The sequence below is a fragment of the Podarcis gaigeae genome (genome assembly GCF_964106915.1).
Source record: "Podarcis gaigeae genome assembly, chromosome: 13".
Lineage (NCBI taxonomy): Eukaryota > Metazoa > Chordata > Lepidosauria > Squamata > Lacertidae > Podarcis > Podarcis gaigeae.
This window is the reverse complement of record NC_139689.1, coordinates 47,757,208-47,784,020: the sequence shown is the minus strand read 5'-3', so window position 1 is coordinate 47,784,020 and position 26,813 is coordinate 47,757,208. Positions and strand designations below refer to the sequence as shown.

Genomic DNA, 26,813 nt, shown 5'->3' with positions numbered 1-26,813 from the left:
CCGAAACCAGCTGGCGACCCAAGTTTAGGAAACCCTGAAAAAAGAAAGAGAGAGAGATAAGGGGGAGTAGCTCTGTCAGTCTGCTGCAGCATATGCATTTATTTAGTCTTTAAGATACTGCACGAGTCTGGGTTTTGTTGTTTTTGTAATTTCTATTACAGTGGTACCTCAGGTTACAGATGCTTCAGGTTACATACGCTTCAGGTTACAGACTCCGCTAACCCAGAAATAGTGCTTCAGGTTAAGAACAACTTTGCTTCAGGATGAGAACAGAAATCGCATGATGGCGGCACGACAGCAGCAGGAGGCCTCATTAGCTAAAGTGGTGCTTCAGGTTAAGAACAGACCTCCGAAACGTATTAAGTACTTAACCTGAGGTACCAATGTATTACTTTAGGAGACTGGTGTGCTGATTGACATGTGTGTTGTACGAAGCCTGGGGATACTGAAGTGAAGGATAACATGAATGTTTGCTTCGCAGCAGGGCTAACTAAACTAAATGAGAAAATGTTGCCAAATGCACGCCTTGAGTTGCGCATAAGTATACAGCCCACATGCAAAACCTGCCAGACTGGTGACACATGTTCAGATGACAACAACAGACCTGTGTCTTTCAAATCCAGCACAGTGGACGCTCAGGTTGCGAACGTGATCCGTGCGGGAGGCACGTTCGCAACCTGCAGCGGCACGTCTGCACACGTGCGGGTTGCGATTTGGCACTTCTGCGCATGTGCAAAGCGCGATTTAGCGCTTCTGCACATGCGCAACCACTGAAACCCGGAAGTAACCCATTCTGGTACTTCCGGGTTTCAGCGTGTCTGTAACCCGAAAAAACACAACCTGAAGCGTCTGTATGCCTGTATGTACAATCATGTATTAAAGCGCAGGACTGGGGTCTGAGTGAAGGGGCACACAGGCGCCAAACAAATAATGCATTTGGAATGCAAGGTGTGTTTACTCTCTGGGGCCCAGGGCCAACCTGAGACATTCTGACACCTGAGGCAAACCCCAAAATGGCAGCCCCCTCTATGCCAGGGTAGGAGGGGTGAAGGAAGATCTACATCAGGAACAAGGGCTAATAAATATTGGCATCGGGATCTGTTGCACCAGTGGATCCTGCCACCTGAGACGGTTGCCTCATCTTGCCTCACGGATGGGCCGGCCCTGCCTGGGCTCACAAGTACTGGCTTTCTTGGATTACTGAGGATCCCATGTTGTTGTTGTTTAGTTGCTTAGTCTTGTCTGACTCTTCGTGACCCCATCGACCAGAGCACGCCAGGCACTTCTGTCTTCCACTGCCTCCCGCTGTTTGGTCAAACTCATGCTGGTAGCTTCAAGAACACTATCCAACCATCTCGTCCTCTGTCGCCCCCTTCTCCTTGTGCCCTCCATCTTTCCCAGCATCAGGGTCTTTTCCAGGGAGTCTTCACTTCTCATGAGGTGGCCAAAGTATTGGAGCTTCAGCTTCAGGAACTGTCCTTCCAGTGAGCACTCAGGGCTGATTTCCTTCAGAATGGAGAGGTTTCATCTTCTTGCAGTCCATGGCACTCTCAAGATTCTCCTCCAGCACCATAATTCAAAAGCATCCATTCTTCAGTGATCAGTCTTCTTTATGGTCCAGCTCTCACTTCCATACATCACTACTGGGAAAACCATAGCTTTTACTATACGGACCTTTGTCGGCAAGGTGATGTCTCTGCTTTTTAAGATGCTGTCTAGGTTTACAGACATGCAAAACCAAGTCGCTTCCCTTTAAATGCAAATAGCAGCTTCAGAGGAGGCGGTTTTGTTTCAACAGTGGCAGGGAGAGAACTGCTCAGTCAGCTGGGCTTTGCTTATATTTCCTCTCAGTGCTCCTCACAGGTAGTTGCCATCATATCTACAACCGACACAACATACTTCTAACACTGAATTATGTATATTTGCTTCAGCATAGAAATTACTTTTGCACCAGGCTAAGTGCCAACTCAAGTAATTAAAAACGCTTATTACGGAAGATCTGGAATGTCACCAAGGAAGTCCAGGAACACTTGTCTGGCTTCTCATTCCAACAGGCCAATGTAAGTACCGTATTTTTCGCTCTATAAGACGCACCAGACCACAAGACGCACCTAGTTTTTGGAGGAGGAAAACAACAACAACAAAAAATTCTGAATCTCAGAAGCCAGAACTGCAAGAGGGATCGCTGCGCAGTGAAAGCAGCAATCCCTCTTGCTGTTCTGGCTTCTGGGATAGCTGCACAGCCTGCATTCGCTCCATAAGACGCACACACATTTCCCCTTACTTTTTAGGAGGGAAAAAGTGAGTCTTATAGAGCAAAAAATACGGTAAGTTCTTGTTTGTACAAACTTACCACAGTGAAATAGAGAACTTGTATTGCCTCTACTTTTACATCTGATATAGCCCAGGTTCACAGAACTGAAGACTTTTGTCTGGGATGGTCAGCAACAGATACAATCATGCCTGAAAGCAAAGCAGATGGTTTTAGGGATGGTGGTGATGAGCTTTGAGATGCTCTCAAGATGTGTACTGGTGTGTACTGGCATATTTTTAAAAGCAATTAGGAAGCCCATTGAAGGCGATAACTCTATCAATGGTTATTTATTAGCCACAATAGCTGCTGCAGTAAGGTAAAGGGATCCCTGACCATTAGGTCCAGTCGTGACCGACTCTGGGGTTGCGGCGCTCATCTCGCTTTATTGGCCGAGGGAGCCGGCATACAGCTTCTGGGTCGTGTGGCCAACATGACTAAACTGCTTCTGGCGAACCAGAGCAGCGCACGGAAACGCCATTTACCTTCCTGCTGGAGTGGTACCTATTTATCTACTTGCACTTTGACGTGCTTTCGAACTGCTAGGTTGGCAGGAGCAGGGACCGAGCAACGGGAGCTTACCCCATCACGGGGATTCGAACCACAGACCTTCTGATCGGCAAGCCCTAGGCTCTGTGGTTTAACCCACAGCGCCACCCGCGTCCCTGTCTGCTGTAGTAGTACTCTACAAAGTCTGCTGGAAAATGCACAGAGGTTTATTCTGGATGCAACTGAAGCTCTGTTTATACCTTTCGATGGAAGCTTTTGTCCAGGCTTGCGCACTCTTCAGTTTGTATTCGGATAAAAACAATGCAGCCTGGCCACAAAACTTGTTAATTAACTATATATACTGGGCCCTTTAAGTCTGATTGATTGAAATTATATCAAGCTTTGCTTCCTCATTTGTTGCTTTCCCCGTAAAGCAAAACCCAGAAGCTGTGGGTTTCCTTTAAACATCTGTAATAAACACTGTAGCAGATTCTCATCATCAAATGCTTCCTGTCTCGGAACAGCCTTATCTTCTGCGACAGACAATGAAGCCTTGATAAAGTTACAGCCCAATCGCCTTAATGGAAGTGGAATTAAGTTAGCAGCAGAAAATACTAAGGAGTGACTGGGAAAGTCTTCAGTTGTGATCTCATGGCTGGGAAAGGAAACTCGATCCATTATGCTGAATGCAAATCTAGCATGCTGTGTTCATGCAACCTCAATGAAAAAAGTCATTTCATTCAGAAAGCATAATGTGAAATGCTGTAATATAAATAGGGGGAGGAGGTGGGGTGGTGTGGTAGTCCTGGAAGTTACCTAAAGGAGTAGAATGATGTAATGGCCAGTGGGAGGAGGCAGAGTCCCTCAGCACTCAGAGTTCCCCCTGCCTTTGGACATTAGAAGAAAGTGCAAAACTGCCTGCTGAGAATTCCTTTTGCTGAAGGACCCTGCAAAGAAAGATTGAGGCGGACAGAATAACCTTCCCAGTAAGTTTTTCTCTTCTCTCTCTGAATGTTAGCATGTGTTATTTGGACTAAACTAAAAGCAACACTCGCCTTTGCCCGGGCCTCTCCTTTTCCTCCTCTCCTTTTCCTGCCGCCCTCGCTGTTGACATTATGATTGTAAGGTCTTTGGGACAGAGACTCATTTCTTTTTTTTTTTGGCCATTCCATTCATGTATACAGATGACGCTGTCTACGCAAAATAATAATATGCAGTGTTAAGCTGTTTAACAAAGCTTCCTAGAGTTTAAATTGAGAGCATGTTACCGGGCAGTGCAAAATGAACAATTTACACGGTACCTATTTACCTGGAAGTAAGCCCTATTGATTTCCAGGTACCTTGCTTTCAAGTAGAGGGATATAGTTGTGGGACACAAGTTTATGTCCTATATATGCACATGGAGACAGATGTTGTGCAACAGAGCTTCCAGTATATACAGTAGTACCTCAGGTTAAGTACTTGATTCGTTCCGGAGGTCCGTTCTTAACCTGAAACTGTTCTTAACCTGAAGCACCACTTTAGCTAATGGGGCCTCCTGCTGCCGCCATGCCGCAGGAGCCTGATTTCTGATCTTATCCTGAAGCAAAGTTCTTAACCTGAAGCACTATTTCTGGGTTAGCGAAGTGTGTAACCTGAAGCGTATGTAACCTGAGGTACCACTGTACCGTGACAGTTGAGATTCCTAATTATCTAGGAGTAGAACAACACTGTTTAAATTTTCGCAATGCAAAATTACCGACGTACTGGGAACTTTCTGCTCAGATGTTATAGTAGGTGTTTTTCCCCCAGTTCTTTCTGATCCTACACTTTCTCCAAGTACCTCAAGGCCATGGGCACAGCCTCTTCCCTCCTACCTGCAGCCCTACAATGTTATCCTTGTTAACAGCTGTTTAAATAAGATAAGGCTGCAATATAAAGATCTGGTTTAAGATAAGGCTGCAATATAACGATCTGGTTTGCAGATGAGATGCCAGTAAGCCAAACTACCGCTTAGCAGGACTGCAAAAACCTGCGGGATTGCAGAGACAGGAGAAAATCTACCTTAGCCAGTGGTTGAAGTGGGAATCAACGGTTGTCAGGCAGTGAGGGGCAGTGCCTCCTATTTGCCAAGAGGCTGTTGTAGAGGGAGCTTTTTGGGGGATGGAGTGCCAAGAAGGGAGCAGATCTGGCTTCAAAGGAATGTTCTGTAGCCCTCGAAACCCTGTCAGATGATAATGCATTCCTTGGAGGCTGAATCTGCTGCCCCTGTGGATCCTACCGCCTGGGCCGGTCCTGCTCCCTGGTCTTTTTTTGCTCCCATGTACACTGTGTTAGGGATGCGGGTGGTGCTGTGGGTTAAACCACAGAGCCTAGGACTCGCCGATCAGAAGGTCGGCGGTTCAAATCCCCGCAACGGGGTGAGCTCCCGTTGCTCGGTCCCTGCTCCTGCCAACCTAGCAGTTTGAAAGCACGTCAAAGTGCAAGTAGATAAATTGTTACCGCTCCGGCGGGAAGGTAAACGGCGTTTCCATGCGCTGCTCTGGTTTGCCAGAAGCGGCTTAGTCATGCTGGCCACATGACTCGGAAGCTGTACGCCGGCTCCCTCGGCCAATAAAGCGAGACGAGCGCCGCAACCCCAGAGTCGGCCACAACTGGGCCTAATGGTCAGGGGTCCCTTTACCTTTACCTTTACACTGTGTTAAGCCAATCTTTGGCTTAGTGTGCCATCAAGACTCCTCTCTGGGAGCTGGCACATTGGCACAATCCTTGTAAATCATAGTTTAGCTTATCTTGTCACACAAGCCAGGTCATCCAGCAAACATCATGGCTGATCAGGGAGTTGAATGTTGTGGAAGTCCAACATTTTAACTATTATACCACATTAGCTCTTCTGCTAACAGGCAGTAAATACATATTTCTTCCAATTACCAGCTTCATATATGCAGGGGGGCCTGTTGTGAACCACCCAGAGATCTATAGGTGAAGGACAGTATACAAATTGTAGTAATAATGATGATGATGATGATGATGATGATAATAACCTGTTCTGCTCCCCAAAATGAACTAGCATAATTTACTAAAACTGCCATGTCTACTACTTTGAACTATCTCTTCACCGTTGTGAGTGAAGAGATCAACTTAGGAGACAAAGGACAGAGCTACAGACAACTTTTTATTAAAGTGCTGTGAAGGATAATGAGCATTCAACAAACCATGAGTTAGATTTCTTTCCCCATGAGGTACCACCTCAGCCATGCTACCACCTCCTAACCAAAGAAACCAAACAGATTCATGCAAATTTAAGTAAGTGTACTACCTAAATACCAAAGATTTACAAAGCAGGTAGAATTTCAACAATTTGCCTCTTTAGTGTCCTTTGGCTTATATTCCCGTCTCCTAAACAAACAGGAAAAACAGGATTGTCTTATATGAGAATGAGTAGCCCATAACATTGAATTTTGTGAAATGCCTTTGGATGATAACATCAAAGTTTTTGCCTTTTAGGGGTCATAAGACTCTTTGCTCTTTTTTTTCCAACCACCTAACTCTGGCTACCCCTCTGGAAATTTAGATAACAAATAACACATGAGATAACGGGGTTTATTTTGGAAAAAGATGCAACTCACCTGAGAAAAGCTATAGACAGTATCCTGGGGCCCGTGTAGTCATTAGGGATGGATTCTTTATTTGCAGTACTTTTACTTTGTTGTGTACTTTTACCTAAATGTGTAGTTACAAGAAAACAAATTAGCATATGGAAATTGTATGCAAATTTATGCCATGGACCTTTTAAGAATCCAGCAACATCCCTGCCATTGAATGTCCCCTGACCTTTCCTTAAATATCCCCTCCCAAAATAAGTAACGGGGGGGGGGGGGGGAACGACTGGTGCAGTAGGGAAGGATCTCTGAATAAGGGCCTGTATATTTAAGAAAGTATCGCTCTTGAGAACTTTTTGACAGTTGCTGTTTGAAGAGCTCTCTGACCAAAGTCTTGAATGTTGCTGCTGCTTTGAGAAATAAACAGGAGTATTCATCTAAATTGGTAAGGTGTAATTTTAGTTTATACTGTTAGCACACAACTAATCCTTTCACGGCTTCTATCACTGCTGTCAAAGGCGTAATTGTGCAAAATGAAGTGTAGGGACACAGCTGCATTTCATACGGCCTTGTGGACCTCCTTCGATGAATAGCTATCTGTCAGAAGCTACTTTGCACTTCGAGACTGGAGGGTATAGGCGTTTGGGAAATGCCTAAAAGAGGGGAAAGGTGTTAAGCTGTTGACACTGATTTGGGAAGAATGGAGGGAGAGGCAGGCCTCAGCCTGGTGCTAAAACTCAGTAGCTTGTATTTTGATTAAGAATGCCCAATGCATTCCAACCATAGGCAGTCCTCAGGGCCAAGCAAATGACATATGCTTAAAAATGGATGTTCAAACGAATATAAATAGCCATAAGGAATATGAAGTAAAGATGATGTAATACTGCAAGAACGACTTAAACAGATTTTCCAGTCAACATCCACACAGTGCATTTGTAAATGCTAACAAACCCGGAGGGATGAACATATGAAGGTGCTGTATGCCGAGCTTACGCTGGCTGGCAGTGGTTCTTTAGGCTCAGGAAGAGGGTCATCTGCTATATGAATGGCATCCCATGAAACTGTTAGCAGACCTTGCAGCTTGGGTGAACTAGATTAGAACAAGCACTTACAGTTTGTAGAGTTCAAAGGCTTTATTCATGCAGGAACTATTTATAGGATGAGTGGTGAGTGGAGACAGAAGGGAGGGCAATAGCAGACATCTTGTCTGGAGACAACAGCAACATGTCTCAGCTCTTTAGGGTGAAGTTAACTTAGACATAGAGGCTTACAAACAAGTGCTGGCTGGGTTGCTAGATGAACAGTGCTCACTGGTGGTTCAAAGTAACATATGCATTAACTGTGAACTATGGCCTTCTCGGTAGTGGTGCCCTCCCTGTGGAACACCCTCCCTTCAGATGTCAAGGAAATAAACAACTATCTGACTTTTAGAAGACATCTGAAGGCAGCCCTGTATTGGAAAGTTTTTAATGTTTGATGCTTTATTATGTTTTATATATTCTGTAAGCTGCCCAGAGTGGCTGGGGGAACCCAGCCATATGGATGGGGTGTAAATAATAAAATTATCACCAAGATAAGGAAATGTATTGGCTTCCCGTCAGCAGAAACATCCCCAAACACTCAACAATAAAACAATTGCAAACCCAAAGAAATACAGGCTGAGATAAGAATCTCCACTTGAAAGTCTGGCTGAAAAAAGGAGGTCTTCAGCAAACACCAAAGAGAGAATAGAGACAGCACTTATCTGATATGTAATGGGAACGAATTCCAGAGGGTGGACTGATTCCTGCATCACATAGAATGGACCTCCTGTTAAGAAGATGCAGAGTATAGTAATAGGCTTGGTATGTAATCTGTGATATGGTCTTTTAGGGCACTACCTGATTTTTTAACTGGATGTGTCAAGGAACTTGGGCCTTTCAGAGGTTGCTGAGCCATGCTCACCCGCTGCACCCCCAAGGATGAAGAATAAGAATTTTACAAGGTAAGGACCATGTCCATGATATCAATGTAAATTATTTGCCGCCTTGTGAAATGAACACTGGAATTAAAAAATCTTTCAAGCATCCGTATTGTGAAAACCTAATTTGACTTGGGTAAAACATTCAAAAATTAGGTGCTAAGCTTGAACAGGGCATGGAGGTGGGGGAAAACACTTGCACAGCACGTTGCTAAAGTGGTACCTCAGGTTAAGAACAGTTCCAGGTTAAGAACGGACCTCCAGAACCCATTAAGTTCTTAACCCGAGGTACCATTGTAACGCACCTCTAAAGGAAGCTATTAAACACTAGGCCCTAGCAAACTGTTGATCAGGTTTCATTTCCAAAGATCATATCTTGCAATGAGTCAGACATGAGTAAAACGGCCCCTTTTGAAGATGAATTTCCTCACACAGTGTATTCATCTAATTTGCCTTTCAGATCGCTCTCCATTGCTTCCAGCCAACAAGACTGAAACACCATCAGCTGATGCCATTGAGTTGCCTCACAGTGTTGGCTTTTGTGCTTGCATTTTGATGTATGCAATGCTTTCCTGTTCCCTCCACGTTGCCTGCATGCCACTAAGAGAGCATTCGTCAACAAATCCAGGTGTGCCCATGCAGGCAGCTTGCAAACTGGGTCCTGGGAAAAGCTGCTGCAAACCTTAGACCTGGCACCGGAGGAATATGTGGGCGCTGCCACCAGATGCTTAGCAGAACATGGTTCGTCGAGGGATTGTGGCATGGCTCCCTCGGGTGGCCGTTCTGCTGGTGGTCCTCTGTTGTGCGGTGTCTGTGCTCTACATGCTGGCCTGCACCCCGCGAAGTGACAACCAGCAGCTTGCCTTGCCCAGAGCCAACAGCCCAACGGGGAAAGAGGAGTACCAGGCGATCTTGCAGGAAAGGGAAGAACACCACTGGGACTACATCAGCAGTCTGAAGAGGCAGATTGCAGAGCTGAAGGATGAGCTCCAGGAAAGGAGCCAGCAGCTGAAGAACATCCAAGGCCACAGCACGGACTCTTTGGGAGTGGGGATAGACCGGAGGGACCCCGAGAAGCCCCAGAAGGCCCTCTTGCAGTTCCTGCATTCCCAGGTGGACAAAGCAGAGGTGCACACAGGAATGAAGCTGCCCAATGAGTATGCCGCCGTGCCCTTTGAGAGCTTCACCCTTCACAGAGTGTACCAGCTAGAGATGGGCTTGACGCGTCACCCAGAGGAGAAGCCGGTGCGGAAGGACAAGCGAGATGAGTTGGCGGAGGCTGTTGAGCTGGGCTTGGAGACTTTGAACAGCCCAGAGAGGAACAGCAACACAAACCGCCGGGCGTATTCCCCCTCTGACTTCATAGAAGGTGTGTATTCTTGGGAGTCACTCAGGGATTGGTGAGGTTGTTTCTTGAAGGAGATTCCTTAGACAAGGTGGGAGACTCCTTTTCTGTCCTCAGGTAGAAGCTGAGCTAGGCTTGGATGGGATTAAAAGTGCTAGTGTTCCAATGTCCCTTTGGTAAAGCTCAGTAGCAAAATACAGAAAGACTCTAGAAATTGAACGGTAAACAAAGGGCCTATTCTACCTGGTGCCAATCTCTCTGATTACTTTCCCCAGATAATCTGTATCTGTGTTTAATTCACAAATCATATTTTGGGGGTGTATTCTTCCCAAACATCTTAGGTAAATACCTAAAAGACTTAATGTCTGGAATGGGTTTTAGTGAAAATGAAACCAGAACACTTATACAAACACTCTGATGACAGAAGAAGGCCTGTTTGAGGCAAATTTTGCTTTTAAAATAAATTTATTACATTTGTGTCCCCTCTTTCCTCCAAGGCAGTGGTTCTCAACCTGTGGGTCCCCAGATGTCGTTGGACTACAACCCCCATCATCCCTGAGCTAGCTAGGGGTAATGGGAGTTGTAGTTCAACAACATCTAGGGACCCACAGGTTGAGAAAGGCTGCTCCAAGGAGCTCAAGGTGGCATATCTAGTTCCCTTCCTCCCCACTTTTTAACCTGACAACAACCCTGTGAGGTAGGTTAGGCTGAGAGACTGCGATTGGCCCAAGGACACCTAGTGGGATTCGTGGCTGAGCAGCAAGTTCAACACTGGACTCCCCCATCCTAGTCCAGCCTTCTAACCACCACACAACATATAACAATAACACATAAAATGGGAATGCAGTATCTGTTTTTGCTTTAGCAAAATTCCCACCCGCTACCCCCGTCCACTACTTAACAACCCCCCCAGCCAACCCCAGATGTTTTCTCCCAGGTAGTATTCTTTCAGATATTGGAACCCAGCTTAGCCCAGGGCAGGATGACAACGAAAATGAAGCTTTGGGGGAGAAAGCCACAGCCACAGGTTTAAACCAAAGGGCCTACAGTCATCATTTAAGGCTTGTTAAAGGTAAAGGGACCCCTGACCATTAGGTCCAGTCGTGGACGACTCTGGGGTTGGGGTGCTCATCTCACTTTATTGGCTGAGGGAGCCGGCGTACAGCTTCCGGGTCATGTGGCCAGCATGATTAAGCCGCTTCTGGTGAACCAGAGCAGCGCATGGAAACGCCGTTTACCTTCCCGCTGGAGCGGTACCTATTTATCTACTTGCACTTTGACGTGCTTTCGAGCTGCTAGGTTGGCAGGAGCAGGGACCGAGCAACAGGAGCTCACTCCATCGCGGGGATTCGAACCGCTGACCTTCTGATCGGCAAGCCCTAGGCTCTGTGGTTTAACCCACAGCGCCACCCGCGTCCCACTGAGCCTTGTTAGGTATATCTAATTTCTGCTAAGTGCAGCAACCAGTTTTTGTGTTTCATTTTTTATACTTGCAATAAAATTTAAAAATACAGGCAAGGAAAAGTAAGTATATAAAATATAGCCAGGTTGATATTTTGGAGAAAAATGAAAGCGAATGGGAAACTGAGGAGGGAAGTAACTGTTGACAAAGTTTGGGTGTGTAAATTATTTAGCTGAATCACGAGGGGAAATGAGCATCTATATTTGCTTGGAATGTGATCAGAAACTTGGAAGACTTCTATATACAAGAAAAAAGTGAAATCATGGCATCTTTAACAGCTTTTTTAAATAAAACAATGGAAGGCCCTCATTTCTGCAGTTGCTGAGTAAGTTTGTATATAATCACTACATCCCAAATTTGATCAATCCACTGCTGTTTGGAAAGTTGTTTGGGAGATGTCTAGCACGACTTCACCCTTCTCTGCTGCACACAGTTGCTTAAGTAGCAATTTTGACTGATTTTCCTTCCACTCAGCACTCAGAGGCAGCCTTCTTTAGAAAAAGCAAAGCAAAGGGTAGACTCTCCTGGCTTGCATATCAATAGCAAAACTGCTTAATCGTCTCCTGAAAGTCTAGCAGAGCACATTCATCTCATCTGATGCAACTCCTCTAGCTGCAGAGTCATCTTCATTCCTACAGAATAGAATAACAACACAGCTTCAAAGTTAGTCCATTTCTTAACTCTTTCAGTGGCAGTTCCTTGCTTCAGGATTAGGACTTTGACTCATGAGAAGGGGAATCATTAAGGAAACACACCAGTTGCTGCAATGGCTTTGTTGAAACATGTTTTTAAAAGTATGCAGCTTTCCTAGTAAAGGTAAAGGTAAAGGGACCCCTGACCATTAGGTCCAGTCGCAGAGGACTCTGGGGTTGCGGCGCACATCTGGCTTTATTGGCTGAGGGAGCCGGCGTTTGTCCGCAGACAGCTTCTGGGTCAAGTGGCCAGCATGACTAAGCCGCTTCTGGAGAACCAGAGCAGTGCACGGAAACGCCGTTTAACTTCCCGCTGGAGAGGTACCTATTTATCTACTTGCACTTTGACGTGCTTTCAAACTGCTAGGTGGGCAGGAGCAGGAGCAGGGACCGAGCAACGGGAGCTCACCCCATCGTGGGGATTCGAACCGCCAACCTTCCACTTGGCAAGCCCTTGGCAAGCAGCCTGCATCACAAATATTTAATAACCAGCCAATTTCTCTCTTAATTAACTGCCTACTTTATGTGAATCAAATGAAATAGGAAGAGCCGTTGGGGCTGAAGAGAAGAGTATTTGAAAAAGCAAAACAGGACTTTGATTAACTCTTCCCTTAAACATCATATTTTCCCACATTCTCAGTAGCTTGAACTTCAGCTCATCTTCCTAGGAGATTCACAAGAAAACAATTTTTAAAAGAAAATAACTTCAAGCTGAGGAGGAGATGAAAACCTTCCCTACAAAATCAAGGGAATGCAAAATGAGTCTTGCAGCAAGCCCCAAGTGCTACATTTTCTCTCCACATGTGCAGAAAAAAAACCAAAGTATAAATCTGCACTCACTTCTGAAATTCCTAGCTAACTGCTGCTTTGCCCTTTGTTTCCCTGACAGGCCTTCGTCGGATAGAAAGAGATAGAGGCACCCTGTACGAGTTGATATTCAAGGGAGGCAAAGCATACGAATTTGAGCGAATTGTCCTATTCAGACCATTTGGCCCCATCATGAAAGTTAAGAATGAAAACCTCAATATGGCCGACACCCTTATCAATGTGATAGTCCCGCTGGCTAAAAGAGCCAGCAAGTTCCGGCAATTCATGCAGAATTTCAGGTTAGTAAAGCTGCATGCTCTCACTGCCCTCCCCACAGCTGTGTCCCAATACTTCTTTGGTAATAATAGCTTTTCTTACAAATATAGTCATGGGTAAAGGTAAAGGTACCCCTGACCATTAGGTCCAGTCGTGACTGACTCTGGGGTTGCAGCGCTCATCTTGCTTTATTGGCCGAGGGAGCCGGCGTACAGCTTCCGGGTCATGTGGCCAGCATGACTAAGCCACTTCTAGCGAACCAGAGCAGTGCATGGAAACGTCATTCACCTTCCTGCTGGAGCGGTACCTATTTATCTTCTTGAACTTTGACGTGCTTTCAAACTGCTATGGAGCAGCGGGAGCTCATCCCGTCGCGGGGATTCGAACCGCCGACCTTCTGATCGGCAAGTCCTAGGCTCTGTGGTTTAGACCACAGCACCACCCGCATCCCAATACAGTCATACCTTGGGATAAATACACTTCAGGATAAGTACAGTATTTTCGAGTTGCGCTCCGTGGCGACCTGGAAGTAATGGAGCGTGTTACTTCCAGCTTTCGGCGCTTGCGCATGTACAAACAGTAAAAAATGACTTCACACACATGCGCAGAAGCAGTGAAACGTGAACCGCCCATGAGCAGTTGCGCCTTACATTCTGCTCAGGATGCGAACGGGCTCCGGAGCGGATCCCGTTCGCATCCTGAGGTACCACTGTATGCCAGCAGAGTATTAAGTAGTAGGTTGACAAAGCAGACGACACAGAGATTTCTCCAAGTAGTTCTTTATAAGTAAGCTGGAACTGAACTGAACTGAACACAGCTCAGCCAGCCTGCTTTTATAGGCAGCCGGCTGTCAACGTTGTAACAACAACACCCCAGGGTTTCCCGCCTAAATTAACTGACGTGGACCTGAGTGAAAACTATATACAGTGGTACCTCGGGTTAAGTACTTAATTCGTTCCGGAGGTCTGTACTTAACCTGAAACTGTTCTTAACCTGAAGCACCACTTTAGCTAATGGGGCCTCCTGCTGCTGCTGTGCCGCCGGAGCACAATTTCTGCTCTCATCCTGAAGCAAAGTTCTTAACCTGAAGCACTATTTCTGGGTTAGCGGAGTCTGTAACCTGAAGCGTATGTAACCCGAGGTACCACTGTACACAATACCCCTGGTGGCCAGGGTGAGAACTTCAATACATAACACAGAGCATCAGCGCAGGCAAGGCTGTGTATTTAGTTCCACTTTAATTATTTACAATTTCATTAAGTTTCTTTTAGGTTTTACCTTACCCTTATCCCCTAGCTCAGTGGAAGAGTACAGTCAAACCTCGGTCTCTGAATGCCTCCATTTTATAATTTTTCGGCCAGGGGCGTAGCTAGCTGCTCCGACACCCGGAGCGGCGGGGTATGGGGTGATCCGCCTAGGGGGGTGGCAAAGCGAGCTGCCCATGGAGTCTGCCTGGCGGACACAAGCCCCATGCTGCCATTTCAGGCAGTGCGGTTCCCCGAGCTACATCACTCCCAGGAGAGACGTGTGGCTCGGGTGCGCTGCAGGCCAGGCCCCGCGGTAAGTGCCGCCCCCGCGGTGTGCCATTTTGTCACCCCCTCAGGGGTAACACCCGGGGCGGACTGCACGTCCCACACCCCTTCCTACACCCATGTTTTTGGCTTCCAAACGCTGAAAACCCAGAAGTCAGTGTTCCAGTTTTCGAACGTTTTTCGGAAGCCGAACGTTTGACGCGGCTTCCGCTTGAGTGCAGGAAGATCCTGCAGCCAACCGGAAGCTACGCCTCGGTTTATGTTCGACAACTGAGGTTTGACTGTACATGCTTTTCATGCCAAAGGACCCAGTTTCATTCCTTGGCATCTTGTGGCCGGAACTTTGTACAGGATGAAAACAGAGCAAACCATGTGGGGTCTCTAATAGTAAAATAATAATAATAATAATAATAATAATAATAATAATAATAATAATAATAATAATAATTTTTATTTATACCCCACCCTCCCCAGCCAAGGCTGGGCTCACGGCGGCTAACAAGCAATAATAAAAACAAGTTGAATGAATACAACTTAAAAACAAAATTAAAATACAGCATTAAAATATTGAAACATTAAAATATTAAAATGTAGGAGGAGAAAGGAAAAGAAAAAAGAAAAAGGGGGAGGGAATCAAATTGGCTCCAAGCCAAAGGCCAGGCAGAACAACTCTTTCTTACAGGCCCTGCAGAAAGAAATCAGATCAGGCAGGGCCCTGGTCTCATGAGGCAGAGCGTTCCAGCTACTGCGGAAAAATCTGAGTCCCAAAATCCAGTTTTAACCATTCGTATCCAGGAAGGTGCATGCACATAAATGCACACAGAGCATCCCTGCCCTTCCATCCCCCCATCATATAACACATGATATAACATACTCAAGCTGAAACTATGAAAACCATACAAGTTACAGGGAACCAGGCAGAGGGGCTTCTCGGTAGTGGCACCCTCCCTGTGGAACGCCCTCCCACCAGATGTCAAAGAGAACAACAACTACCAGACTTTTAGAAGACATCTGAAGGCAGCCCTGTTTAGGGAAGCTTTTAATGTCTGATGTATTACGGTATTTTAATATTTTGTTGGAAGCTGCCCAGAGTGGCTGGGGAAGCCCAGCCAGATGCGTGGGGTATAAATAATAAATTATTATTGTTGTTATGATAAAACCAGTAGCAGAACTAAGGTGTGCATCACTGTGGCCAGATCATGCATAATGGAAGGAAGCTTACACATTTACTTCTGTTCCAGGGAGATGGGTATACAGCAGGACAGGAGAATTCACCTGACTATCGTTTACTTTGGGAAAGAACAAATGAGCGAGGTCAAAGGAATCCTTGAAAACACCTCCAGGTGAGTACAACCACAGATGCCGTTCTTTCGTCAGAAATCAAAGGGCAAACGCTTGTTGGGCTGCCCTTCCTGTTAAGTTGTGGGTGAACATATCAGATGACACAGCGATTCTCCAAACAGCTCTTGTTTATTCACAGGCCAGAACAGAACTGAACTCAGTCAGCCTGCTTATATAGAGCTCCACTACAACGTAACTGTAACAATTTTCTAAAACTATCCAATCACTGAACGTCACTTTCGATCCCTTATTTGCATAACTATCTACAGTATCCCCCTGCTGGCCCAGGGTGAGAACTTCAGTACATAACACATCTCATCTCATTAGTGGTAAAGCCATGTTTTCATTTGGGTTGAAAGGCCTGTTTTGTACCAGCAATGTTGTATGACCCGGCTGTGGTTTTTCAGTGGAAAGAGGAAACCGCTTCGTTGTGTCTACATGCTCAGAGGAGCATCTTATCACATGTTACCCTAACAATAGTTTCTGAAACTGGATACCTGGGCCAGACAGAGTGGGAGGGAGCAGGAGAGCTTAATGGCCTTGGCTCTAAGCTCAAATGGGGCATCAGATTTAGACACTTTTAATGCTTCCCAGACTAAAATGTGACAAACACTGTCATCTTAGAGCTGCCGCTTTAAGCAACTAAAAGATGTGATTTGGCAAAAGACTTTTTTTAAAGGTTTTGTTTTGTTAACCACTTTAGTTTCTGTCATATGAAGGAGTTAGAAATGTTCATAAATATCAGTAAAGAGAGCCAGTGTGGTGTAGTGGTTAAGAGCGGTAGTCTTGTAATCTGGTGAACTGGGTTCGATTCCCCGCTCCTCCACCTGCAGCTGCTGGGTGGGCTAGTCACACTTCTTTGAAGTCTCTCAGCCCCACTCACCTCACAGAGTGTTTGTTGTGGGGGGAGGAAGGAAAGGAGAATGTTAGCCGCTTTGAGACTCCTTAAAAGGGAGTGAAAGGCGGGATATCAAATCCATATATATATATATATATATATTTGCTTACGTAGATTTTCACGGGTACAGGAATGCAGGTTTTGGTGTCCTCGGGTGTCTTCCCGTGTAAAAGTTGGGGTGTCTAGGCGACGTTTCGACGAGGTCTCACTCGTCATCTTCAGGCTGGTGCTTTCGGCTTCTTGTTACTGGAACAGAGCGGGATCTCAATGTTTGAGTTCCTATAAATACTGTAGAGGGGGTGTGGTGTCTAGCCTCCAATGTTCTGGGCAGAGAGGAAGTTCCCAGGCTAGTGTGCCTTTTCTTCTTTTGTTCCTTAATTACTTGAGAGATACCTTGAGTGATTTCTTGAGTGATATCCTGAGTACCACTTAGGTGGGTCATTAGGTGTGGATTAGTTGCTAAAGTCTTTGTGTCTTGACCTCTTGAACTTTGTGAAGAGTTTTCCTGAGAAGATGGCTGTATTGCACTTAGTTGTGCTTTGGCTTGGCTTCGTGTATAGGGGCGAGCTGTGGTTTTGTGGCTTGTGTCAGCCAGATCTGTGTAGGGATTGCAGGGGGGTGCAGCATCCGGAGGTGCCACCATGGATTGGCTACTGGATGGTGTCAGTAATTCATCTGTGGAGAGGGTCTGGGTTTGGGTCTGGTGTGGTTGATTGGTGTTGGCGTTCTGTGTGCCTCTGGATCTGGTGTCAGTTTTTGTGGGGAGGGCTAATTTCCAGATGTCTGGCAAGCGGGATGTGTCGTCACGCTTGTTCATGTTGTGAGGGTGTTTCTCTATCTCGATGGCTTCCATGATTATTCTCTTGTGGTGATGTTCCGTGTTAAAGAGCAATTTGGAATCTGCAAAATTAATTTCGTGTCCTGTTTCTTTCATGTGTTGGAAAAGAGAGGAAGTTTTTTCTTCTTTTTTGACGGCATTCTTGTGTTCTGCGATACGTGCATTTATTCGTCTGTTTGTTTGTCCAATGTACGTGGCTGGGCAGACTTTGCAGGGTATTTCATAGATCCCTTGGTTTTCCAACTGGATTTTTATATATATATCTGCTCTAATGGCAGTAGCTCAGGAGCCTCAAAAGCTGGAAGTTTCAAAAGCCTTTCTAGACCTGAAAGATGGTCAGCTGCATACTTGGATCAAACTCAGCTCCCTGTTAAGAAGAGAAATTCCAGTTAATATTATTATTACTATCCACAGGGGTAGCCAACTCTCAAGAGACTGCAATCTACTTTCAGAATTAAAAACTGGCAGTGATCTACCCCCATTTTTTAGGGGTTCAAATTTTAGGGGTTGTCGAGCTTTTTTGGGGAGGAAGGAAGCCCCATTTCTGTTTTTTTGGGTGGGGGGGACATGGGTGGCGCTGTGAGTTAGACCACAGAGCATAGGAATTGCCAATCAGAAGGTCGGCGGTTCGAATCCCCGTGATGGGGTGAGCTCCCGTTGCTCGGTCCCAGCTTCTGCCGACCTAGCAGTTCGAAAGCACGTCAAAGTGCAAGTAGATAAATAGGTACCACTCCGGCGGGAAGGTAAACGACATTTCCCTGCGCTGCTCTGGTTCGCCAGAAGCGGCTTAGTCATGCTGGCCACATGACCCAGAAGCTGTCTGCGGACAAATGCCGGCTCCCTCGGCCAGTAAAGCGAGATGAGTGCCGCAACCGCAGAGTCGTCTGCGACTGGACCTAATAGTCAGGGGTCCCTTTACCTTTACCTTTTAAAGGGTAAAGTCACTCACAAAAAGATCACTATGGATGAAAACATCAGCACAGAGAAAGCTCTGTCTTCCCTTCCAGAGATCAAACAACAATGGAGGGCAGGGTGAGGCGGCGTGGCAGGAGTCAGTTTTAGCGACGCTAAGGAAAGGGAGCCAGAGATCGGCCGCGATCTACCAAAACATCTGGGGATCTACCAGTAGATCGCAATCAAGCTGTTGGACATTCCTGCACTAGATAAACTCATTTCAGAATTTGTCCTGCACCCCCCCCCCCCATCCTGCAAGATCTGTCAAATGTAGTTGACCCTTCTAGGGTGTGGAATTGTGAATAGTGGGAGTGGAATCATTTCCCTCTGAGCTTGAGCAAGTGCCAACATTTATGACACTTCAGTGTCTATTAAAAACACATTTGTGCTCTCAAGCCTTGGCTGGTGCTTGACTCCGGCAAGATAAAGGGAACCCTGACTATTAGGTCCAGTCGTGGCCGACTCTGGGGTTGCGGCGCTCATCTCGCTTTATTGGCCGAGGGAGCCGGCGTACAGCTTCCAGGTCATGTGGCCAGCATGACTAAGCTGCTTCTGACGAACCAGAGCAGCGCACAGAAACTCCATTTAGCTTCCCGCTGGAGTGGTACCTATTTATCTACTTGCACTTTGATGTGCTTTCAAATTGCTAGGTTGGCAGGAGCAGGGACCGAGCAACGGGAGCTCACCACGTCATGGGGATTCGAACCACCGACCTTCTGATCGGGAAGTCCTAGGCTCTGTGGTTTAACCCACAGCACCACCCACATCCCTCTCCGTCAAGATACTATACTCTTTAAAGCTGCCCTGGTTTACCAGCTGCTTTCAGTCTTTTGTGATGCTGCTGTGTATTTTAAGATTGTCATTCACCAGCTCGAGACTGATGTGAAGGGCAGTCAAAAAAAGTTTTAATTTAAATAAAGAAATACTCTACTATATTTCCCAAAGCACATTTTGTGATGTGGTCTCTCATCAAGGCCAGAAACCGGCAAAATCCAGATCAGCCAACTTAGCATTCAGGACTCAAGGCCATTCCAGCAGCCGCCACAACAAGTCTGTTTGTCATTAAGGTGCCACAAGACTCTCTTCACTTGTGACAAATGCTCCTGTTCGGTGCACAATTCATACCTCTTCTTTGCTTTTTGGTTCCTTTTATTTCCCCAATGTATTATTTAGTAATGCAAAAAAGACATTATATTGTCTTATCAGCAGAAAGGACTTTGCAGATAACACTATTACATTAAACTTAACAAAAAAATAAGGAGTAAGGTCAAATGCCTTCCCCAAATCTTTGATTCCAAAAGGCAATAAAAACCACCCATATTTCAGTAACTCTATTTAAATATCTTGTTACGTTTTCTCACGCATGATTATAGTTGTAAGATATGCTTATGTAGCAATGATTATTGGATCTTTCAGCAATATCCCACGACTTCCTGAATATTGCCCAGAATTAGGCACCATTTTAAAAACATGATGACATTACCAAAAGCTCTGCACTTAATTGCCCCATAATCTCCAGCATTAATCATCAGGCATCCTTTATAAGTGCTTCAATTTGTGGGTAATTAAATACAATAAATACCCCATTTTTAAAAATTACCGTATTTTTCACCCTATAGGACGCACTTTTTCCCCTCCAAAAATGAAGGGGAAATCTGTGTGCGTCCTATGGGGCGAATGCAGGCTTTCGCTGAAGCTTGGAGAGCAAGAGGGGTCGGTGCGCACTGACCCCTCTCGCTCTCCAGGCTTTAGGAAGCTATCTGCAAGCCTGGGGAGCCCGCGGGAGTTCCCGCAGGGCTCCCTAGGCTGCGGATAGCAGCCTGCTGCCCGGAGTGCGGGGCGCACTGAAGCAGAACGCCCCGCGCTTCGGAAACATATCCTTTTCTCCTCTAAAAACTACTGTAGATGCATTTTTAAAAGCTCGGGCTTCCCCCGCAGCTGGGGGGGGATAATTTTTTTTCTTTATTCCCCCCCCCCAAAAAAAAACTAGGTGCGTCCTACGGGCCGGTGCGTCCTATAGGGCTAAAAAAATATTATGTATCAAATTTACTGATATCCGAGTTTTACATATTTTATTTCCTATTCAGTTCTAGGTATTCTCCTGTATATTAATTCCTAGCTCTTTCCCCTATTTGGGGGGAATTTTGTTATTGCTGTTGCTGCTGCTTCTGCTTCTTATTTTGTCTTCCTAAAAACAAAAGAGGCCAAATAATGCTTATGTTGCCATTCCTTCTTGTATAGATCAGCCAACTTCAAGAATTATACTTTCATCCAGCTGAACGAAGAGTTCTCAAGAGGGAAAGGCCTGGACGTGGGTGCACGGTTTTGGAAAGGAAACAATGTTGTCCTCTTCTTCTGCGACGTAGATATATACTTCACAGCAGAATTCCTCAACACGTGTAGACTGAACACACAACCAGGTATAGCTGTCCTTAGATTTAGACCTTGGTCTGTTTCGCCAACAAGGAGCGTTCATCCATGCTTGTCCCGTGCCGAGAAAGCATGGGTTGAAGTGTTTTGCCTTTGCCCTGCTGCTTTCCCCTGGAAAACCTACTCTTTAGTGCTAAATTGGAACAAACAGCAATCAGCAGGAAACACGACTGCTCCCCCCACTCCGCCAATCATAGCTGTCAACCGTCCTTTATTTGGCAGGAAAGTCCCTTATCCCAGCGCTGTGTCCCACTGCTGTCCCTTATTGATGGTGTTCCTTAAATTTCCCGGGTTCCAAAGGAAGCAGCTCCTCTTCCTCCCTGCATGCCGGCCAGGGAGGAGGGAGGCTCCAACTGTGTTGCTTCGCTGCATTGCTCACCCAATAAGGAGTGTAAGAACGACTGGGGGGTGGAGCTTGCATGCCTTGTGCCAATCAAATTGGCCGTGTTGCCTGGGGACTCGCCTTTGCTCAGCGCTTCCCAGCAGAGAGGTGACGGTGGTTTTCCTTGCTGCATCCCCTTTGCCGGGTTGCTGCACTGTGGGAACCACAACTTGAGGCTTTGTTTGGCTGCTGGCTGGGCTTTCTGTCTTTGGCTCAGAGGGGCTCAGAAGTTGAACATACCTGTGCTTGGAAATCCCTTATTTTGGCTGCTGATCCCTTATTTTCGAGGCTGCTGGTCCTTTATTTTCAAATCTGTAAGTTGACAGCTATGCCACCAATTCAGCGCTAAAATATGGGCTTCCCCAGGGGGAAATGGTGGGGCACATGGAACTTTGGATGAGCCTTAGGTTAGAGCCCCTGTGACACAAGTGCAGGATAGCTGGATCCCATGAACTCGACAGCAAAGTTGCTATCAGAATGATACCACTTTAATCAACAGAACAAAGCAACTCCAAAAAGTTGGATTCTTTTTCTACAAAAGGCTACAAATCCCCCAAGGGCACTTAAATTTAAGGCTATGAACATAAAGGTCAACACATTCCAGGATAAAAAAACATATATGCAAACTTAGCACAAATAACCCAGTTTTTTCAACACACTCTCATTTTTAGGGAAGAAGGTGTTTTACCCAGTTCTTTTCAGCCAGTATAACCCAGGCCTAATTTATGGACACCACGATTCCATTCCACCTGTAGAACAGCAGTTGGTAAGTAAATGGGTTAAATGGCTTTAAATGATGTTCTAAATCCATATATACTAAAAAAAAGGGGGGGCACACTTAAACGTTATCCTGCCTAAAATATGGAACCGTTTCGGCTAAAAATCTTTTTTAAATTGTGGTTTATGAATATGCTGAGAAAGGGCAGCAAGGGAACTTTCGGACTGGTCTCTATTTTCAGGTGAGATTCGATCACCAGCAAATTCATGTTGTGCAATTATAGTTCATTGGGAGCTCTTGTGCAACAAACCTGTTCCCCCCCAAAAAACTGGACTTTTTGCAATAAGGGGGCGATGCAGAAATGCATTGGGAAGTTTGGATAAGGCTCGCTTCGATGCAGGATCAGCTAACACCCCCAGATAAATCAGAATAAATGCTCATTAAAGAGGCAACATCATCTAATCTCCCTGCAAACAAATCAGGATGAACACGCAGTAATGATGTCATCTGAAAGCGGCTTTAGTATTCAAATCCCAAACCTCAGCTGAAATCAGCAAAACTATGAATTGTGTGTTCAGTCCCAGAAACTTCCCCTCTAAATAAATTCACACATGACTCAAATTTTGGTTTTGGTTTTTGGCAGAATTTAGGTCACAACTTTATTGATTACAGAAAGTGACTGGTTGCATAGGTTCTGGTTCGACTAGCTCCCTGCAGCGTTGCAGGTAGCGCTGAGCCACGGTTCCAGCATAGGTCAGCCAAGGGTGAACACCTGGATAAGCGGAAAGCCGGGAACGGGCTAACTCCGCCACCCAAATGTCCCCCTGGACTCAGGCATGGGCACAACTCCCTCTCAAATCATCGAGTCCCTGGATTCCTTTAACGGAATACCCTTCACATAGGGATGGCGAGAGTGTTCTCCAATCCCTATAACCTGAACCAGAGCCTATCTGAAACCTTACAAGTTGTGATGAATTGCTACGCAGCAGACAAAACCCAAATGGCAACAGCCAATCAGCCAAGTGGGGAAAATTTCTGTCGTGCCCCTGTCTCAAAGACAGACGACAGACGACGGCATAGCAAGGTCAAGCGCAAAGCCCTAAAAGTAGGGAGAGGTGGGCGGGTGTTCTGAATGCACGCGCCGAAAGAGGAAGCTCTGGGTCACATGCATGGGTATATATAGGTCCCTTGAACTGTTTGGACTGTGTCCCATTGGCCAGATTGAATCCAGCTTCGAGGAACCTACCAATTGGGTATTGTGGCTGACTAATAGTACCCACCCACAACACAGGGTGTCGGTTTTCCAGGTCTCACTGCAATACGTGCCCTCCTTAAGGGTAAAAGGTAAAAAGGTGAAGGGACCCCTGACCATTAGGTCCAATCGTGGCCGACTCTGGGGTTGCGGCGCTCATCTCGCTTTATTGGCCGAGGGAGCCGGCGTACAGCTGGTCATGTGGCCAGCATGACTAAGCCGCTTCTGGTGAACCAGAGCAGTGCACGGAAATGCCGTTTACCTTCCCGCCGGAGCGGTACCTATTTATCTACTTGCACTTCGTGCTTTCGAACTGCTAGGTTGGCAGGAGCAGGGACCGAGCAATGGGAGCTCACCCCGTCGTGGGGATTCAAACCGCCAACCTTCTGATCGGCAAGTCCTAGGCTCTGGGGTTTAACCCACAGCGCCACTCTCGTCCTCTTTAAGGGAGGACCCGATTAATGGACTATTACATTCCAGGGCTATCATGAGACAGTCTTTCTCTGTAGCCTCCCCAGGCTGCAGGGTGGGGATAATAACAATGGTCTGCATTTGTATTAGCGGGGGAAATTTAAAAATGTTTTAAAACTCCTCAAGTCCACATTTTTTCATACAAAATAAAAGTCTAGAGTCCAGGAGTCTTTGCTTCTACTTTGTTTGGTGGGGCTGGTGACTGCTGCCCAATACTGGATTTCTCCATGATTTCAAACATCACTAACAAGCCTTGTCTCCAGATGATGGAAGTGTCAGCCTACTTTTTTAAAATATGTCTATAGCAGCATGGCAGTTTCAAGTGGCAGATTTATTTGGTATGGATATAGCTAAAAACAAAGACTGTGTAGGGACCTCATACACTAGGTGGACCATCTGAAGACATGCTAAGTCCTTCTTGTGTATCTGATTCTAACATGTGTGATGTAGCTCTTAGAATATGAAGGAATGGCAAAGGTGAGAGATCCCTGCCATGCAGGTAGCGCTGACCCAGGGTTCCAGCATAGGTCGTAGCACACGTAGGCCGCCGGCGTACCTCGAGGACTATGAATGCGACCTCCCGGACAGGACTGGAACTTAGAGGGGAGGGGTGTTATGTACTGAGAACAATAGGATCCAAAATGCTGCAGTCTGATTGGTCCTAGAACAATGCAGCAGTATGATTGGTCAGCAGGAGCCACCCAATCCAGCTCCAGATAGAAGTGAATCCACAACCTGATTGGCCTACAGGAGAATTCCAGAATTAGCCAATCACGTGCAGCCCATTGTGTAAATAATGTATATAAAGCAGATACTTTGAGGGGACTTTCATTCCCTCCTCACCACTATGAGCTGAATAAAGAGCATGAAATCACTTTGCGACTCTGAGTATATTTCAGTATGGATATAGCTAAAAACAAAGACTGTGTAGGGACCTCACACACTAGGTGGACCATCTGAAGACATGCTAAGTCTTTGTTGTGTATCTGATTCTAGCATGTGCGATGTAGCTCTTAGAATATGAAAGAACGGCAAAGGTGAGTGATAAGGGAGTGTTAACTGACTGCAGCTGGAAGTAGCCACCGCACAGGGATAAATGATCTTTATGTGAAATATGTACACACACATACACAGATAAATGCACCTTTCTTTCTTCCAGGTTATAAAAAAGGAGACGGGGTTTTGGAGAGACTTTGGTTTCGGAATGACTTGCCAATACCGCTCTGATTATATCAACATTGGTAAGAAATGAAATCAAATGAATATTAATTTAGATATTAAATCCGATCAAGGTAGGTTCCCACCATGCCAAATTGGTGTTATCTTTATGTGGGGCACAAGCAAGCCCCTTCTCTAGACCCTTAAGGCTCCCAAGCCATTTTGGGAATACAGTGGTACCTCTGGTTGTGGTCAGGATCTGTTCTGGAGCTCCGGTCAGATCCTGAGGTTTCCGCAAGTGGAGGTGCTGCTTTTGCACATCTGCACTGCGCGGTTTAGCACTTCTGCGCATGGCGAAACCTGGAAAAATATTTCCGGGTTTGCCGTGTACTTATCCTGAAGGATACGTAACTGGAGGGGAACGCAAGTAGAGGTACCACTGTATATTTTAAAATATTGAATCATATCCTGATCTGATCCAAAAGACTCTGCAAGTAAAGAAACTCTCAGCGCAGTTGATTTCTCTTGAAAGGCTTTCCCCTCAGTTCCTGGGTCCACAGGTCTCTCTCTCTGTGCCACAATCACATGAAACCTGTCTTTTCTTTCATAGGAGGATTTGATCTCGACATAAAAGGGTGGGGAGGAGAAGATGTGCATCTGTACCGTAAATACCTTCACAGCAACCTCATTGTGGTCAGGACGCCTGTCCGGGGCCTCTTCCACCTCTGGCATGAAAAGCACTGCTTGGATGAGCTGACCCCAGAGCAGTACAAAATGTGCATTCAGTCCAAGGCCATGAATGAAGCCTCTCACGGCCAGCTGGGGATGCTGTTCTTCAGGAGGGAGATCGAGGCTCATCGGCGCAAGCAGAAAGCAAGCAATAAGAAGTCTTGAAGCCAAAGGAGATAAAAACCAAGAACCTCAAAATTTGACTCAGAAGGGTGTTCCCAAAACCACACTCGCAGGGGAGGAAATGCGTCTCTTGGTTATTTGCTTGCAGGGCTTTTGATACCACCGTAATCTTTTCTCTGTGGCCACACTGCAGCACGGGGTGATGTCATTGTGGCATGGAGAATAGCTTCCCCTCCAACCCCTCAACAGTTTGATATTTGAAGGACAAACAAGGTGGTTTTCCAACTTTGACTGACGCTACAATAGGATTACACAAAGCTTTACATTTTATCAAATGGGTAGCAAGGTGCTCATAAGCTTGAACTGAATGAAATCCCAGGGAGATCTTTACAGAGTGGAGCCTGTAATGTTGAAATGAGGTTACTGACGATAGCCCCGATCCAGTTTTTTCTAGACTCTGTTGTTGTGAGTAACCAGTGGCCCTAGATAAGGGATGCACACATATATCTGGGCCATGTGTGCCACCAATCCAATTCAAGGGAGGTTATTAGATAAGCACCATAACAGAATGACTGGGATCCAGATCAGTTGCGTGGATCAGGGCTCTCTTACCAGAAGAGCATTTAGATGTTTATCTAATGACTCCTAGCAGCTAGAAAGCGAACATTGAAAGATGAATGTATTAACTCTATATGGAAGCCAACACCATTATCAAAATTCATTCTCTCTCTCTCTCTCTCTCTCTCTCTCATATACACCCACCCACACGCCTCACAAAGCCATATCTTCTGAACTTCTGTGGAGTCGGTAAAGATAATATGGTCACTTGTCCTTGAGTGCTATCAATTATCATTCTTTGCTTGTCCTCAACAGCGCACTTTGGGTTTTGTGTCCCGTTGCGCACACTTAACATGCAAAGAGCTGCTGAGATGTAGCACAATTTAATGGAATGGTGAAATGTTTTTGTGAATAGATCTAAGGTCGTCAGGTGGATTTGATAAGTAAAGCCAAGAGGGGCTTTTACCTAGAAGCACCAGTTCTGACTTGCACTGAACCTCACACAG

The 26,813-nt window shown here is 45.9% G+C and overlaps 1 protein-coding gene across 4 annotated transcripts in view; it reads left to right on the top strand.

Annotated features, from left to right (window-relative positions):
• Positions 1–26,580, top strand: part of CSGALNACT1 (chondroitin sulfate N-acetylgalactosaminyltransferase 1) — a 33,575-nt gene extending 6,995 nt beyond the window's left edge. For 2 of the 4 annotated variants that reach the window (XM_083709505.1, XM_083709506.1), the window contains exons 2-9: positions 8,254–8,365; positions 8,802–9,710; positions 12,730–12,946; positions 15,697–15,798; positions 20,728–20,906; positions 21,970–22,064; positions 24,899–24,980; positions 25,508–26,580. In XM_083709505.1, coding sequence (XP_083565631.1) covers positions 9,080–9,710; positions 12,730–12,946; positions 15,697–15,798; positions 20,728–20,906; positions 21,970–22,064; positions 24,899–24,980; positions 25,508–25,791 — 1,590 coding nt within the window. In that variant the 5' untranslated portion in view covers positions 8,254–8,365; positions 8,802–9,079 and the 3' untranslated portion in view covers positions 25,792–26,580. The remainder of the gene's footprint in view (positions 1–8,253; positions 8,366–8,801; positions 9,711–12,729; positions 12,947–15,696; positions 15,799–20,727; positions 20,907–21,969; positions 22,065–24,898; positions 24,981–25,507) is intronic. The other 2 variants (XM_083709508.1, XM_083709507.1) reach the window with 1 other exon arrangement.
• The last annotated feature ends 233 nt before the right edge of the window (positions 26,581–26,813 follow it).